This window comes from Ambystoma mexicanum, chromosome 10, assembly GCF_040938575.1.
Source record: "Ambystoma mexicanum isolate Mex_15411 chromosome 10, UKY_AmexF1_1, whole genome shotgun sequence".
Lineage (NCBI taxonomy): Eukaryota > Metazoa > Chordata > Amphibia > Caudata > Ambystomatidae > Ambystoma > Ambystoma mexicanum.
In genome coordinates, this window is record NC_090932.1 from 235,132,693 (window position 1) to 235,148,149 (window position 15,457).

General features: G+C 47.5%; 1 protein-coding gene across 1 annotated transcript in view; it reads left to right on the forward strand.

Annotated features, from left to right (window-relative positions):
• The window catches only part of PIWIL2 (piwi like RNA-mediated gene silencing 2), a 2,524,398-nt gene that overhangs the window by 633,555 nt on the left and 1,875,386 nt on the right, over window positions 1-15,457 (forward strand). Inside the window, exon 7 of the mRNA XM_069617761.1 lies at window positions 4,313-4,430. Within this exon, the coding sequence (XP_069473862.1) occupies window positions 4,313-4,430 (118 nt within the window). The remainder of the gene's footprint in view (window positions 1-4,312; window positions 4,431-15,457) is intronic.

The window sequence follows — 15,457 nt, forward strand, 5'->3', positions numbered from 1 at the left end:
AGATGACTTGACACCAGACCATATTTGTATCTTCCTTCAGGAAGTCGAGGCACTACAAGAGAAAGGAGCCATAGAAATCGTACCTCTGTCACAGGTAAAAGAAGGTATTTATTCAGTGTACTTCCTTGTACCCAAAAAGGATCTAACCATGCGCCCTGTTTTAGATCTGCGTCCAGCGAACAAATTTGTAAAGCCACAAAAGTTCTGCATGGTCACTCTGCAAGAAGTAATTCCCCTGCTATCACAGGGGGATTACATGGCAACACTGGACATGAAAGATGCATACTTTCATATGTCAATGTTGTCAATGTTGCCAACGAAACGAAATACCTCAGATTTATGATTCAAGACAAGCATTATCAGTTCAAGGTACTACCCTTCGGCATAGCAGCTGCACCAAGGGTATTTACGAAGGTACTAGCGGTGGCAGCAGCACATCTGCGCAGGCAATCCATCCCGGTCTATCCTTACCTCAACGACTGGCTCATAACAGGGGACTCTTAAGAAGCATGTCTGTCAAATACTGTCGCGACCCTCGCCCAAAACCCCCTCTGGCAAACCCATTGGCCAGGTGGAGTCAGGACTTGTGCCTCTAGAGCCTGGCATCCTCTTCAAAAGCCCTCATGGGGCCAGTCCTGGAGTCATCCACATAGCTTGGTTCCTAAGAACCAAGCTATGCGGTCTAGTGTTTTGGGTGTGGTAGCTAGGGACTACTTTACCTGGACTATTTTGTTGGGGCTATTTAAACCACACCCGAGCAAGACAACACGCTTTGTGTTACTTTGCAGCTTGCAACGTGACGCTCACCGTGTTCAGCTATTCCCTCGAACCGCGGAGAAGCAGAACCTGCAAGGAGACAAAAGGAACATCATTAGAAGCAGCATCTTACCTGCAGTCTTTATCTGTAAACACTCGCAGCTACTGAGAACAGCTTCCTCGAATCTGCACGCCTCCCGTATAGAACGACCTGAAAGAGGAAGATGGAGGCAACATTAAAGAAAGCAGTAGAGACGGTTACAAATTACGAACTGCTCAAAAGGCTTACCTGGCTGGTCGCCTCTCGGCTGGCACCACTCTGGACATTCCACTCGCGCTGAAGAACACTGCGACCTACAAAGAAGGAAAACACAGGTTAGCAAAGGCAAGACTTCGCACCGCTGCACATAGCGCTTACTTACCGCACCATAGCGCTCTTAATGCGCCATCATTTACCAGCGGGGCTCAACCAAGCCAGTTCGCTGCGCTGAAGCTCCGCATACCTAAGGGAGAAAAAGAGACATTTTAAATGAAGAAAGGCATGCAGGATAGCAACAAAACTAAAGAACAGCAACAAGACCTACCTGAACAATATCAAACGGGCCGGCGTCGGAGAAGTAACTGGACCGCACTCGCCCATGAAAGACAACGCCCCCCCTGCAAAGAAGGCAGGACGGAGAGCACGCCTAATTCTACCACAAGGTGAGGAGAGGGCGCCAGAGGGACTAAAATCATACGGGGGTGGAGGGAGGATACTTAACCCAGTTGGTAAGTCTTGGAACACAGTCCTCCTGTAATTTCAGGCAGAACCTTCCCCGCAGACCACATCAGGGCAAAGCTGAGAAGCACACCAGTGAGTAACCCGGTTAGGTGGGGTCCCTGTGGATACCAGGTGAGCGTAACAAATACCCAAAAGACAATAGATCTTTTATTCAGTCTGAGATTCTCTATCAACAAGAAAAAATCCAGCCTAGACTCCAGTCAGGTCAAACAGTTCCTAGGGGCTCTAATTCAAACAAAGGACGGCCTCTTCTTCCCCTCCAACGAGAGGGTTCAAAACATGTTTCAAATACCTCAGTATGTAGCCAGTCGAGAGTTAACGGTACACAAGTCTATGCGACTGCTAGGAATGATGGCGTCCTGTATCTACTTGGTTCCTCGCGCGCGCTTGCGCCCAATGCATGAGTGGCTCAACAGCCAGTGGTGTCAGGCCAGCAGACAGTGGGACGCTCTAGTGGTTGTCTCGCCGGCCCTCGGTCTTTCGCTGCAATGGTGGTCGAGGGAGAACCTCTTAAAGGGGAAATCCTTCACTGCTGCAGTGGAAGCCACTCTAACTACAGACGCGTCTCTCACAGGGTGGGGAGCCCACCTGCTTCAACAAACAGCGCACTGAGTTTGGTCACCAGACATCGCATCCAACCACATATACCTGTTGGAACTGTTGGCAGTGTTTAAAGCACTAAAAGCTTTCCAGACACAACTGCCGGGGAAGACGGTCCTGATCCTCTCAGAAAGCACCACGGCCATGTACAATCTGAACAAACTGGGGCACTCACTCTCCAGGGCTGTCCAAACTGTCCCAGAACATCTGGAAGTGGGCTCTCAGACGCAACATGTTCCTGTTATCGCAGCATGTTCCAGGGGAACTCCATCTTCTAGCAGACGTACTCAGCAGAGATTTCCCATTGCCCATGGAGTAGGAATGGCGATTACACTGACATTGTCTCGAACGTTTTCGCAGAATGGGGCTTCCCATAGATCGATTTTTTCGCTACTCTCGAACGCTCAATGCCACGATTACGCCTCCAAGTACCCCCAGAACCGTTCCAAGGGGAACAGACTCTGGATACCATGGTCAGGGATCTTTGTTTACGCCCCCCCCCCCCTGACTCCCTGTCTCAAGAAGATAGTCCACAAGATGTACCAGGAACCATTCACAATACTAGCGGTCCCCATGTGGGCCTGCCAACCATGGTTCTCTCATCTGATGGAGAGGTCCCTATCTCCTCCAGTCAAACTGCCTTGCCCGTTCAAAATGTCGCAAGACAGAGGGGAGATGCTTCACCCATGCCTGCAGACATTGAATTTAGCGACCTGGCTCCTGAGGTCATAGAGTTTGGGCACCTGCAGCTCCCTCAGAGATGTATTGACATTCTTAGGGAGGCAAGGAAACCGAACACTAGATATTGTTATTCCAGCAAATGAAAACGGTTTGTCATCTGGTGCAACTCAAAGAGCATTAACCCGATTAACTGCTCTCCCACACACATTGTTTTGTACCTAACTCATCTACTTTACTCAGGCCTGGTCTTTAAATCTACAAAGGTTCACTTAGCTGCGCTTTCAGCCTACGCTACATCACAACAGAAGGTGTCATGGTGGAAGATACCAGTTATTAAAGCTTTCATGGAGGGTGTAAAAAGAATTCACCCTCCCATTTCTAACCAGGCTCCCGGATGGGACCTAAACGTGGTGTTGACTAGGCTTATGGGGGCTCCTTTCGAGCTCATGCACAAAGCAAGTCTTAAAGATCTCACCTATAAGACTGCTTTTTTAATAGCTATTACCTCCATTAGTAGAGTAAGTGAACTACAAGCTCTCTCAGTCCTAGATCCCTTTGTAACAGTTCACAAAGATAAGGTGGCTCTACGCACTCACCCTAGGTTCGCGCATAAAATTCATTTCCAAGTTTCATGTGAACCAATCTATAGAACTACCAGCGTTCTTTCAAAATCCTTCAAGCCTGGGAGAATAACTCAAGGCACGATGCGTGAGGGATCTTGGGTACACCTCGCGTCACGTAGGAATAGTGTTACAGGCACGCCCATGTCGACGTCCCCTTTCGATTCTTGAAAGACAAGATACAGTACTCTGCGCTTACCGCGGTATGTCGAACCATATGCAAAGCATGTGAATCTAAGCAGATACAACCATCAGAAATGCTTTACGGTAAGTAATGCATGTCTTCTTAGATGTGTTATGTGTGGGAGAAAGATCTATCATAAATAACATTTCCAGAGGTTAGTAATTTGCTCATCTCTAAAAAGAACATAACCAACTGTAAACATATTGTTGCTTACCACTGAGTTACCAGGTCCAAGTCGATGCTTACTCAGACCCACACTTGGATCTTTGCTCATCCTCAGAAAAGGGATTGCAAAATAACTGGTGTGCCTGAAGTCTGGCTGTTGTCTTAATTTTAGTCTTGCTGTGCCCAACTTCCCCAAGAATTGGGTCCGGTTAAGGGGTAATAGCTCATTAAATGCTTGTATAGGTCTTGCTCTGAGCAGGGGTATAATGTTCAAGTTGCAATTTACTAGCCGCCATAAAGTCACACTCTGCCTTTATCCTTCCCATAGACACAGCCCACCATTTCTTCACCAAGAGTCAACTATCACGTCAGTGGGGGCGAGCGTCCGGGGGGGGGGGTGGGGGGTGTAGGTGTGGGTGTGTATTTCCTGCTCTCAGGAAAGTAATACTCACTCTCAAGAGAAGGAGAGGTATAAACCATAGCACTGTGCCATGTGCTCATCTATGTATTCTTCTTCTACCACAGCCCCAGTGTAGAATGTAAGAGCATGCGCTTTGGGATGATTAAGGAACATAAGGAGGTCACAGGTGAGGTCACCGCCTTTGATGGAGTAATTCTTTACCTTCCAATTAAACTACAGAAGGTAAGAATTGAGATACAATCAGTTTACATCTAACATTGCTTGTATAAATGATTGGTTCACTGCCAGCAGTGGCTAAACATACAATACATTTTATTTTCACTAAACGCCTCATGGCTTTAAAGGTCTTAATGCGGTTTGTGACATTTAGGTATAAATTGCTGAAATGGTGTTTGGGAAAGAATCTCAGTTTTCCTTTGGTCTTTTCTGTGTCGTGTTTTTGAACTTCTGAAAGTATTCTGTGTTATAACCAGTTCCAGATTTCTGTGCGTTTTGGACCGAATTATAACCCTGGACTAGTAATGGAGTTAGGCCTGTTGGTTAGTCTGACATCAGTGCTTGATTAACATGTAGACCTAGCTCCAAATAATGGAGGACAAAAGCCCATTGAATCAAGGTTAAACAGTGCATTCTTTAAAGCTATGCAGAATAATTTAATTTGATGCTAATTACCACAGTAAATGTCATGTACTACTTGTTCTGTCAAAGATAGACAATTGTTATAATTTATTTCAGTTGCATCCTGTATCTCAACTTGAAAGGGGCTGTTTGCAAAGTATTCTGTGTTAAATGTTTGGCTTATGTTGGTTGCACACCACTTCTCTTCTTCTGCACAAAAACCCGGATGGGCAGGTATTGTTTACAAAGTCTTCAACTGTAAGACAAAAAGGTTATCCTGTTAACATTTAATGCAGGCCTGCCAAGGGTAGTGCATTCTGTGGTGCAAACGTAAATGCGGCATTACTGCACCCCCAAGAATATCTTTGAATTGTTTTCTAGGTGCCAGCCCTGCTGTCCATTATTTGTTCGTCTGGAGAAGTGTTGTATTCCTGCATGATTATTAGTGTGGTTGTCGGCAGAGTAGTTTAAGATTGTCGTGGTGGGCGTATACAACTTCTGGAAAGTAGGCCAGCGTCCTGCTTCCCTCCTCCTTCGCAACTGGTTGGGATATGTATCCAGTCAATATATATAAAACATTACAGAACGGTACATTTCAGAGTGGACCATAACATCGAAAAACACTGCAGACATTAATGAAATAAAGTGTAGTGGTGTAAAGGGGTTAAAATTGGTTGGGGTGGCGTTAGAAGGGTAAATAACAGGGAGCTGAGGGGCACCCCCAAATAAAAGAAAAATTAAAAAAAATAATTCAGTGTTTTTCTGTATTTTGTCCTATTAAACTTACCACTCTGTAATTGTGGTCGGTAAGGTCACATCTAACCGTTGGGATATCCTGCACTGCAGACTGGACAGGAAAAAGTTTATACAAAAGAAGATGCTGTCACTTCAAAGCTTTTTGAATAGTCTTCCACCCGTGTTACCTTCCGACATCTCGCTGTTTGTTTTTCATGTGTTGGGTTGTGACGTGGGAAGAGCTTCCCCTGCGCCTCCCTTTTTTGGGGCATTTGTTTTCACTTTTTTGCTGTCTCCCCACCCTGAGAGGCATAGTTTTTTGGATTTTATTGGATATTCCGTTTCCCGGCATTTCCTCTTTCTCCTTCTTGCATGCTGTTGACAGGGTTCAAGTAGTGCTAGTGCCACATATGGCCTTAATAATCTCAACAATAAAAAACTACAAACCCCCAAGCCCTAATCCTGGCACAGGACTTTCTCACCAATCACTAGTGATGTATCGAACAAAACAATTTATTTTGTACTTTTTATTTTTTCCAAAATGCCATCAATCTTAAACCTGTCAGCTAAAAAAAAGTTCATAAACTTAATTGCGCGAGTGGGCGATTATCTTCCTCTGATTCCACAACTACTCATTCAATCCCACATACTCTACTCTCAATAGATCCATACTCCACTCTCAACAGAGCCTACATATTTAATTCTGCTTTCTCTCAATAAAACATTATTCCAAAATTCTTCAGGGATACACAATTGACACCCAACAAAACTTCCAGACATGAGACGTTCTCCATTCACCAATAAATTGTAAACTATAATTGCATCCATTTTAGAAGTGGCATCAAGAAATGTTCAGCTATCCAGACTTCACGCAGAGATACATATGCACTATAGTTAGTACAGGTTGCTTTCAGGTTTACTCCATATTTCGAGATACAGTATTAAAAAAGCAGCTATACAAAATCTTAGTGGATGTCTGTATAGGCACTGTCCTTTGTACAATTTATTTTCTGGTTTACTCCAAACTTCAAAATGCAATATTTTTCTTCAACGACATGTGTGAGGCAAATCAGTACAGTCTTAGAATTATGTTCCTTAGTCATACAACCGTGTCAGAGTTACAAATCCTCTAAATGGAGGCTCAAAAAATACTCACCAGTCACCATTTTCACTCAACTTCATATTTGGCTCTGGATTACGGCTTGTGTTTACTGCAAGAGAACAATTCCCCGTTTTACTATACACTTTAATATCACAAACTGTCGAGCAGAAATCAACAACCGATCAATCCGTTGCCTGCGTCCTCACACCAACTTCCGGCTAATCTGCTGCGGTGTGCATCTCCTGCTTATTAACTCTGTAAACGTTTCTTCCTTTAGTGTGCTATTTTCTAAAAAAAAATTCATACGCCTAAATTCCTTGCATGTGTTTATCAGAGAGATTTAACAGTATTTCATCACTACCAGCGGACTTAACTTTTTAATACGCTCACCAACTATTACATAACTGTCTAGTCTTAAAAAGACCGAGTTCATCTCGTATTTTGATATTCTTTCGCATCACAACTATCTGCATGTAAACGGGGAACAAACGGCTCTCAGTAGGCCTGTTCAATATTATCTAATTGTACAGGGGTGTAGGCAGGATTGTCTAACAAGTGTGACTTGAAGCTGATGTAGTTGGGCCCACTGCGGTACTATTAACATCTTTAAATGGCCACACAGCACTGCTGAGTGGGCATTTACCGATCTTGGGTGGGTCTTGTCCACTCCTACTCATTTAAGTGCCATGCCTTAGGAAGCTAAATGACTACTGGCCTTTTTAATGCATGCCCATTAAAGTAGCTTGTTGTGAAAGAACCTCGACGTGTTCACATGAGGCATTAGTACCTAAATATACGTCACTACATTGCCCTTCGGTTTGAAGGTGCTGTCCTCGAGGTGAGCAGACTCCATACTTGTCTTCATGACTACATGGATCATGCAGCCTCGTCTCAGGCTTTGCTTAAATGTACACAAGCATTCAGGGTACAGATACACATGGAATGTTATTTTTAAAGGCGATTCCACTCAATCTGTTTTAAGCCCTTCTCAATGCTCTGAGTAATATAGATGATTCTTGTTCCTTCTTGAACAATTTCTTTTTGTCAACATTAACATCCTGGCCAGGCTTAAATTTGTACAGCACAGTTCACCGTAACTCATCTGCCCGGTGTAAAAACTTCATATAGGTGCTGTGATAACTCTATTCCTAATATAGCTGTTATGTTCAGTAATGTTTGTTTTAACTTTACGCCCTCTTTCCTATGTTACGTTTTTTACAAAGGCACCAAATAGCATACACAACCAGTGTAGACTCAAAATTACTAAAATGATTTGGTCTCCATGCTCTCGAAATGCCTAGGTCAACTTCTGTACTTATGCTAGTTTGTTCACAGCACGCGCACTTTCGACAACGTGCATGTTCAATTCTATGTCAAGACGGAGGCGAGCATTATGCTTCATCTTCTTATTTATTAGCTCTCCAGCAGTTTCAACAAATCAAATAAAATGTCCATCTTTCCGAAGAAAAAAAACTTTTTTTTTCTTTTTTTCAAAACTTCCTTTCAAAAACTTCATTTCCCATCAACCTAGGCCCTGTTCCCAGTGTCCTGGTCATGTGACCTAGTCCTTCCTCTTTTTGTAACCTCCTCTAATTTGACTGCTTTTCAACTGCAATCGTAACCATTCCTGAACTGTCAACTTGTTCCGAAAAGTCTCTGAACTGTAGAACTGCAAAACGATCCCTCGCATTCAAACTTGCGACCTTGATCAATGCTTCCCGTTCTCTTCTTGAACGTACTCAGCCGTTCTTCTGATCTTCTCCTAAGACGGAAAGAACAGTACATGTTAGGGCGGCGGATACACACCCTATTCTGGGAGGCAAACTTGTTATTCATTCAGTACATATCCTAGCATTACATTGTCATCCTTTATGACTCTCCCGTGTATCTAGGGCAGGAAAGTAATGCTCGCCTCCTGTCTTTAATAGAATCAAGAGCTCCCTGCGCTATTAGCAGGGGGAATCTTCATTCTATGTCAAGACGGAGGCGAGCATTATGCTTGTTCAAAGCTTCTTACCATAGCTTCTGCCAGTGTGTTAATTGGCTTAAAGTAAAACGTTCTGAACGTGTTATCACTCGCCCGCTTTCAGAATATCCTGTAACGTCGCACCCTGCCGCAGTGCTTTGGATGCCCCTGCTCCTCGCACAGAGTGTGCTCCAAATTTCGCCATGTCTATCCCTGCTAGGGTCATAACTTCTCTAACCCATCTCGCTATAGTGGCTGTCGCTACGCCCTTATGCGGCTTCCTGCGCGCTATCAGTAATTGCGTCGTCCCCGACGGTCTCAGCTCAGCCGTCTTATTTACATACTCACCATTTAGGATGATCCTGCATATGTGGGTATTCTATTGATGAGGAATATGTCTTCGTTCTCTTGGCCAGATGGAAAGTCACTCCGTCTGGTCCGTATACCATTCTGTCTATTTCTAGTGCTCTGACATCTGCCACTCTTCTACATGAAATCATGCACAGAAGCATTGCTAACTTCTCCGACAGTCTGCCTAACGATAGGTATCTATTACTGGGCCAGTCTGCCAATAATTGAAGCACGACTTTTACGTCCCATAGAGATTTATACTTTGGCTGCGGTGGCTTCCTACATCTTATCCCTTTCAGGAGTCTGATCACTGCCATGTTCTCTCCCACCGGTACTCCTTCAATAGGCGTATGACCTGCCGATATTGCGGATCTATATACTCCTATCGTGCAGTAGGCTTTGCCGTCCTGCAGAAGTTCTGCCAGGAAATTCAGAATCTCCACTAGAGGGGCAGAAACGGGATGAAAACATCTCCTTTTGCACCACCTTGACCATCTGTTCCATGCTGCGTGGTAGCTCCTTCTAGTCGACGGAGCCCATGAGACTGCGATGAGGCTCGCAGCTTGTGCTGAAATTCCCGGGAGATTCCAACGTCTCCTGCTATCCTGCACGCCGTTAGCGGCATCGTCCCCTTCACTCTCAGAGGGTGATACGACCCAGCTGGGTCCGTGAGAAGGTCTTCTCTTTGCGGCAACACTCGTGGATAGTCGGCTATCAGTTCCATCAGTGCTGGGAACCAGACTTGCGACTTCCATATCGGGACTATTATTATCAGATTCGCTGCCTCCCTGCGAACTTTCGTTAAAGCTCTGCTTATCATTATAAATGGAGGAAACGCATATAGTGTCTGTCCTCTCCAATCTTGCAGAAAGGCATCTGTCCCTGCTGCTGCTGGGTCTAGCCTCCAGCTGAAAAATCTGCTCTTCTGAGCGTTCAGTCTGGACGCAAATAGATCTGCGTGTATCGGCCCCCAGAGCTTCTCTATCTGTTGGAAGGTTGCTCTGTCCAGCCTCCAGTCGCTGGAGTCTGTTAGATGTCTGGAGTTCCAGTCTGCCACTACATTCTGGGCGCCTGGTAAATACTCTGCCGTCACTGCTGTTCCTGACTCCAGACAGCAGTGCCAGAAGTCCTTGGCTATCTCCGCTAACAATCTGGACTTCGTCCCTCCTAAGTGATTTATGTATCTGACTGCTGAGATGTTGTCCATCTTCAGAAGTATACATGAATTTACTTTGTCCTTGGTGAAGGCCTTGATCGCAAAAGAGCCGGCCAAAAGTTCCAGGCAGTTTATGTGCAGCTTGAGCTCCTCCGAGCTCCATCTTCCTCCCGTTTGGAGTTCTCCACATCGAGCTCCCCAGACTGCTCTGCTGGCATCCGATTCTATTACCATGTCCGGGCGGTCGCCGAAAATGGCTCTGCCGTTCCATGCCTCCATATTCTGGAGCCACCACCCTAGCTCTGTTCTGGACTCTTGGTCTAGCAGCACTAGCTGATGGTAGTTGAGCCCTTGCTGAAGGTGTCTGATTTTCAGCCTCTGGAGCGCTCGGTAATGTAGGGGCCCTGGGAATATCGCTTGAATTGACGCCGCTAGCAGGCCCACAATCCTTACGATCGTTCGCAGCGATGCGGTCGGACTGGCGAGGCAGTTCCCTATTTCTCTTCGAATATCCCGGATCTTCCTGTTCGGCAGCTCCAGGGTCGCAGACCTGGTATCTATGATAAAGCCTAGGAATTCTATCCTCCTGGCTGGTACCGTCTCCGACTTCTCTTGGTTCACCAGGAATCCCAGAGAGGCCAAGAGGTTCGCAACCCATCTGGTCTGTTATCGAAGCGCATTTTCGCTGCTTGCCATTATTAGGATATCGTCTAGATAGATGATGATCCGTATTCCTTTCTCCCTGATGGCTGCTGCTACTGGCCTCACCAGTTTGGTAAAGGCCCAGGGAGCGGACGCTAGTCTGAACGGCATCGTGGCAAACTGCCATAATTGCCCATCCCAGTTGAACGCCAGGAAAGGTCGTTATTCCTGATCTACTGGGATCGTGAGATATGCGTCTTTCAGGTCTATTCTTGCGAGCCAGTCGCCCTGTCTGAGCGTGTCTCTCAGCTGGTGAGTCACTTCCATCTTGAAGTGGTTGTAAACTACCCACTCGTTCAAGTCCTTCAAATTTATGACTGGCCTCACTTTCTCTTTTCTGTGGACCAGGAACATATTGCTTATGAATTTCGGAGCTACACATAGCTCGATGGCCCGTTTCTCCGCTAGGCTCTGTAGTTCTGTTAGCAACAAGTCTGTCTCTGCTCGCGCTGCTACTATTGGTCTGGGGGCATTGTACTGGATTGGGGTCTGTGTAAATTGTATGTGTAGGCCCCTGACTGACTGAAGCAACCAAGCGTCGCTGGAAAGCGCGCGCCAGTTTTCCCAGTACTTCGCTGTCCTCCCCCCTACTGCAGGATATGCAGATGTTCTCACCTGTGGGGACGTACTGTCCTCTTCCTTGTCCTCTGCCTCGCTTTCCTCTGGGGAAACGACCTCTGGGCTGGAAGAAAGTGTCTGGCTTCTTAACTTCCCAATATTGTGCTCTGTTCGATTGAGGCCTTCTGGATGTCTGATAGCGACCGGTCGCTCGGCCTCTGAACCGACCGGTCACTCCAAAAACCCTTCCGGGAAAAATCTTTCTTATAGAGGCTTGTGCTTTCTCCAATGAGGTGTAGGTCCCTATGAACCTCCCCATCTCTTTTCCGAAAGTCTCACCGAACAGTAGCCCTTGCGCAGCTTCGCCTGCCTCGTAAGAGGACAGGTCTCCCAATTTCTGATCTATTTTCAATAGCAGTCCTCTTCTGCGCTCCGAGGATATCGCACAGTTTGCGTTACCTAGCAGACAAACGGCTCTTTGAGCCCAGTTCGCTAGCACTTCCGGGTCAATTTCTTCCCCCGTATCTTTCGCTCGCTCCGCCAGGTCCATGATCTTGGCCAGAGGGTCCGCTAGATCCAGGACCTTCTCCTGGCAACTCCTCCAGGAGCGATCGGTCCCTTTCCTAGGGTCTCTGTTCGATTTAGCCACAAAAGCTAGCATTTTAGGATCCAATTCTGGTGCTTCTGCAACCTTTCCTGGGAGTTCAGGTTTGGGGCATTCCGCCCTCATCCTTTGCCTCGTTTTAACGACGTTTACTCTGGCGACATCTGAGGTTGATCCTGTTCTGCTGGCCGTTGCCCCCTTCAGCAGATTTTCGTCTTCGGCTGTGAGACCTACATCCAACCATGGTGGAGACCAAGTGAAAGAGGTACAGCCTCAAGAATGTGTTCATGGACTCTGAGGGCACCCTCATCTCCTGTTTCTACTGTTGCCTAAACTGTTGTATCGCTCATGTTTTATAATCAGTCCTAACTTTATCCTGTGGACTGTCAAGTGTGTGTGTGTATATATATTTTTGAGGCTTGTGGAATCTGCTTAGATCACATGCTGTGCATAGGCCGACATCTAGTGGAAGCTGCGGAGTATTAGTTTGTTTTTCGGAACTCGAAAATGGGCGTCGACACAGGGCGTGCCAGTAATACTATCCCTAGTGTGACGTCCACTGTACCCATGATCCCTCACACGTCTAGGATCCTCAGATTGTTTTTTTCCGCCATACTGGTCGGAAGCATTTTGCGGAGTCCCCTGGCCTTAGCCATACTTTTGCTAAAATATTAATTTATTTACATCCTTCCCCATCCCAACGTCGAACTTCGACACTCTACGCCGGCTGGAGAAGAAATCGACCGTCGGCTGCTGCACGACGGATTTGGGCCTCGGAAGGCCTCTGGCCTCGGTCCTGGCCTTGGAAGGCCTCTGGCCTCGGCTCTGCAAGTAGGGAGAGTGGGGGGTTGGACATACTCTACACTCTTGGTATATAGGTACACCTTATACATTTCCTACACTTAACAGCCCGCTGCCTCAAGGTGCGTATGGAGGGTACCCCTTTTCAATTCTGCCCCAAGTGCAATCCGAAATACCCTTGCGTCGACAGGCACGCCACGTGCAATCTCTGCTTGCCGAGGGACCACCCCGAAGCGAACTGCAGAGCGTGTAGTAGGTTTAAACCTAAGACACTTAAGGACCAGCGTTGGGCCCACCACGCCAGGCAGGCGGCCATGGCAGCGGAGGGCGCCTTCAGCGACGGCAGCGACACCGTACTTTCGGACGGCAAGGGCATTACGGCATCGAAAGACAGCCGAGCGCAGGTCCCTGACCTCGGAAGGTTGTCCGGCAGGGCGGCTAAGGGGAAGACCCCCGGCGACACAAGCGCTTCACACACCGGAGTTCTCGGAAAGAGGCACAAACAGAACGGTCCGATTCGGTGTCCTCTGGGCGTTCTCGATCGAGATCGCCGCATGACTCCAGGCAATCATCCACTCTTGCCAAGAGTGCCTCGCTCCCTAGGCTAACAGAAGTTCGAACGTCGGCAGACGAAGACGACTCCCACCCCCAGGCCGCGCTCCAGGAGTCGGAGCCCGCAGACAAGATCAGCGACGCCCCGCGCTCGAAGGACAGGGACTCTACCCCCGATCCTCGACGCCAGGCGTCGAAAACCTCCGGAGCCACAAAAGGACAGGGAAAACATTTTTCCACTCACGGTGAGGGGGGAAAACAGCAGAAGAAGCAGCCTTTGCACTCTTCCACACCTGTGAAACGCACCACTCCCCCTAAACAGACAGACAAGACCAGGTCTGCTGATATGTCTAAAACTAGCAAATCTACTCGAGATAAATCTCCGAGACTTGCTGAGAGAGTCATTCCCAGTTCCAAAAAATGGTTGAGTGAAGACATCGATAGGGTCATGTCAAGGATGTCTTCTTTGGCTGACTTTTACGATAAAAATCCAGACCATTTCCTTTCGTATGATCCACAAGGGGCGACACCCTCAGGCTCTAACGATCCTATCCCCCCGAGTAAGAAGCCCCGGTTTGAGAGACCAATGAGGTCTACAGACCCCTTCGAGGTACAACCATACTCACGACCATACTCACTGTATCAAGGAGAGGCTTCCTTTGGTGAGGACCAAGAATTTGGCATGGTAGAAGAGCAAACCGGGACGGGCTACTATGGGGATGAGGACCAAGAAGAGGAAGAGGAAGACCCTGAAACCTACAGAGTAGATTCACCGGTAGAAAACGAAGCCCCGGTTACCGACTCCCCTGTCGATAACCAACCCCTCCTAAACGAGGTTCTCGCACGTGCAGCAGAACATTTCCATATTGACACCTACTGTGTCCAGGAGGAGAGGGACTTCGCCGAGGAGTTAGTGGGAGAAAGGGTGCCTTTTGCCCAGACCATCCCTATCCTTAAGTCCATTCAGCGAAGAATAGACCCGTCCCTGGTGAACCCGAACCTCACCAGAGCAGTCAATCCCAGGGTTGAAAAACTTTTCAGGGCAGCCCAGTCTGACCCTCTCTATATGAGAGGACATCTAAAGCCAGACTCCCTAGTTGTCACTAACACTCGTAAGAGGGCTGGAACACCCTTGCCATCATCCGAAGCTCCTCCCGACAAGGAGAGCAAAAAACGATATGGTTTCGGCCGGAAAGTAGCCTCAGCGTCTGCCTATCAAGCAAGGATTGCAAACTCCACCACCCTGTTGGCCAGCTACAACTGCCATCAGTGGGAAGAAGTCGCGGCACTCATAGCCTCTGCTCCGGAACCTTTAAAGGGCCAGTTAGTTCGGATTTCCGTAGAGGGTAGAGCTGTGTCTGGTTGCATTTTGAAGGCAACCTTTGACGCAGCGGACAACGCAGGCAGATTGATAGCAGAAACGCAGGCAGATTGATAGCAGAAGGCACTGTTATCAAGAGACATGCGTGGTTACGGCAGTCTGGTTTTAAGGCAGAAACCCAGGCATCATTGTTGGACAAACCGGTGGAAGCCGATCTGTTTGGTAAAGCGGTCGAGGACGCACTGAAGAATGCCAAGGACGAATACGAGACACTCAAGTCCCTTGGCCAGTTAACCAATAAACCCCCTAACCAGAGAGGGAATAGTAATTTTCGTCGCCCACGCAGCCAAAATTCCCAGAGGATCTAACTTCCCAGCGGCAGGGTACACAGTGGAACAACAGTCTACCCAGGGTTACGGCAGGGGTAATAGGAGAGGTCGTGGTAAAGGCAGAGGCAGCCCCAGCAAAGGAGGCGGCACGCCTCCACCAAAGCAGTGACGCTCAGTTCAGGGTCCCTTCTCACGCAACCCCAGTAGGGGGACGCATTTCCAACTTCACCCAGGCTTGGGAAGGGATCACATCAGACAGATGGGTGCTGTCAACAGTATCCACAGGGTACTGTATAAAACTACTGCAGCGTCACCGGAACCATCCTCCATGACAAAGAGTACACTCTTTAGAACATCAGAAGATTCTCCTCGAGGAGATCGCCATTCTGCTAGAAAAGGACGCGATAGAACTCGTCCCGGGACACCAGGTAAACAAGGGTATTTATTCAACTTC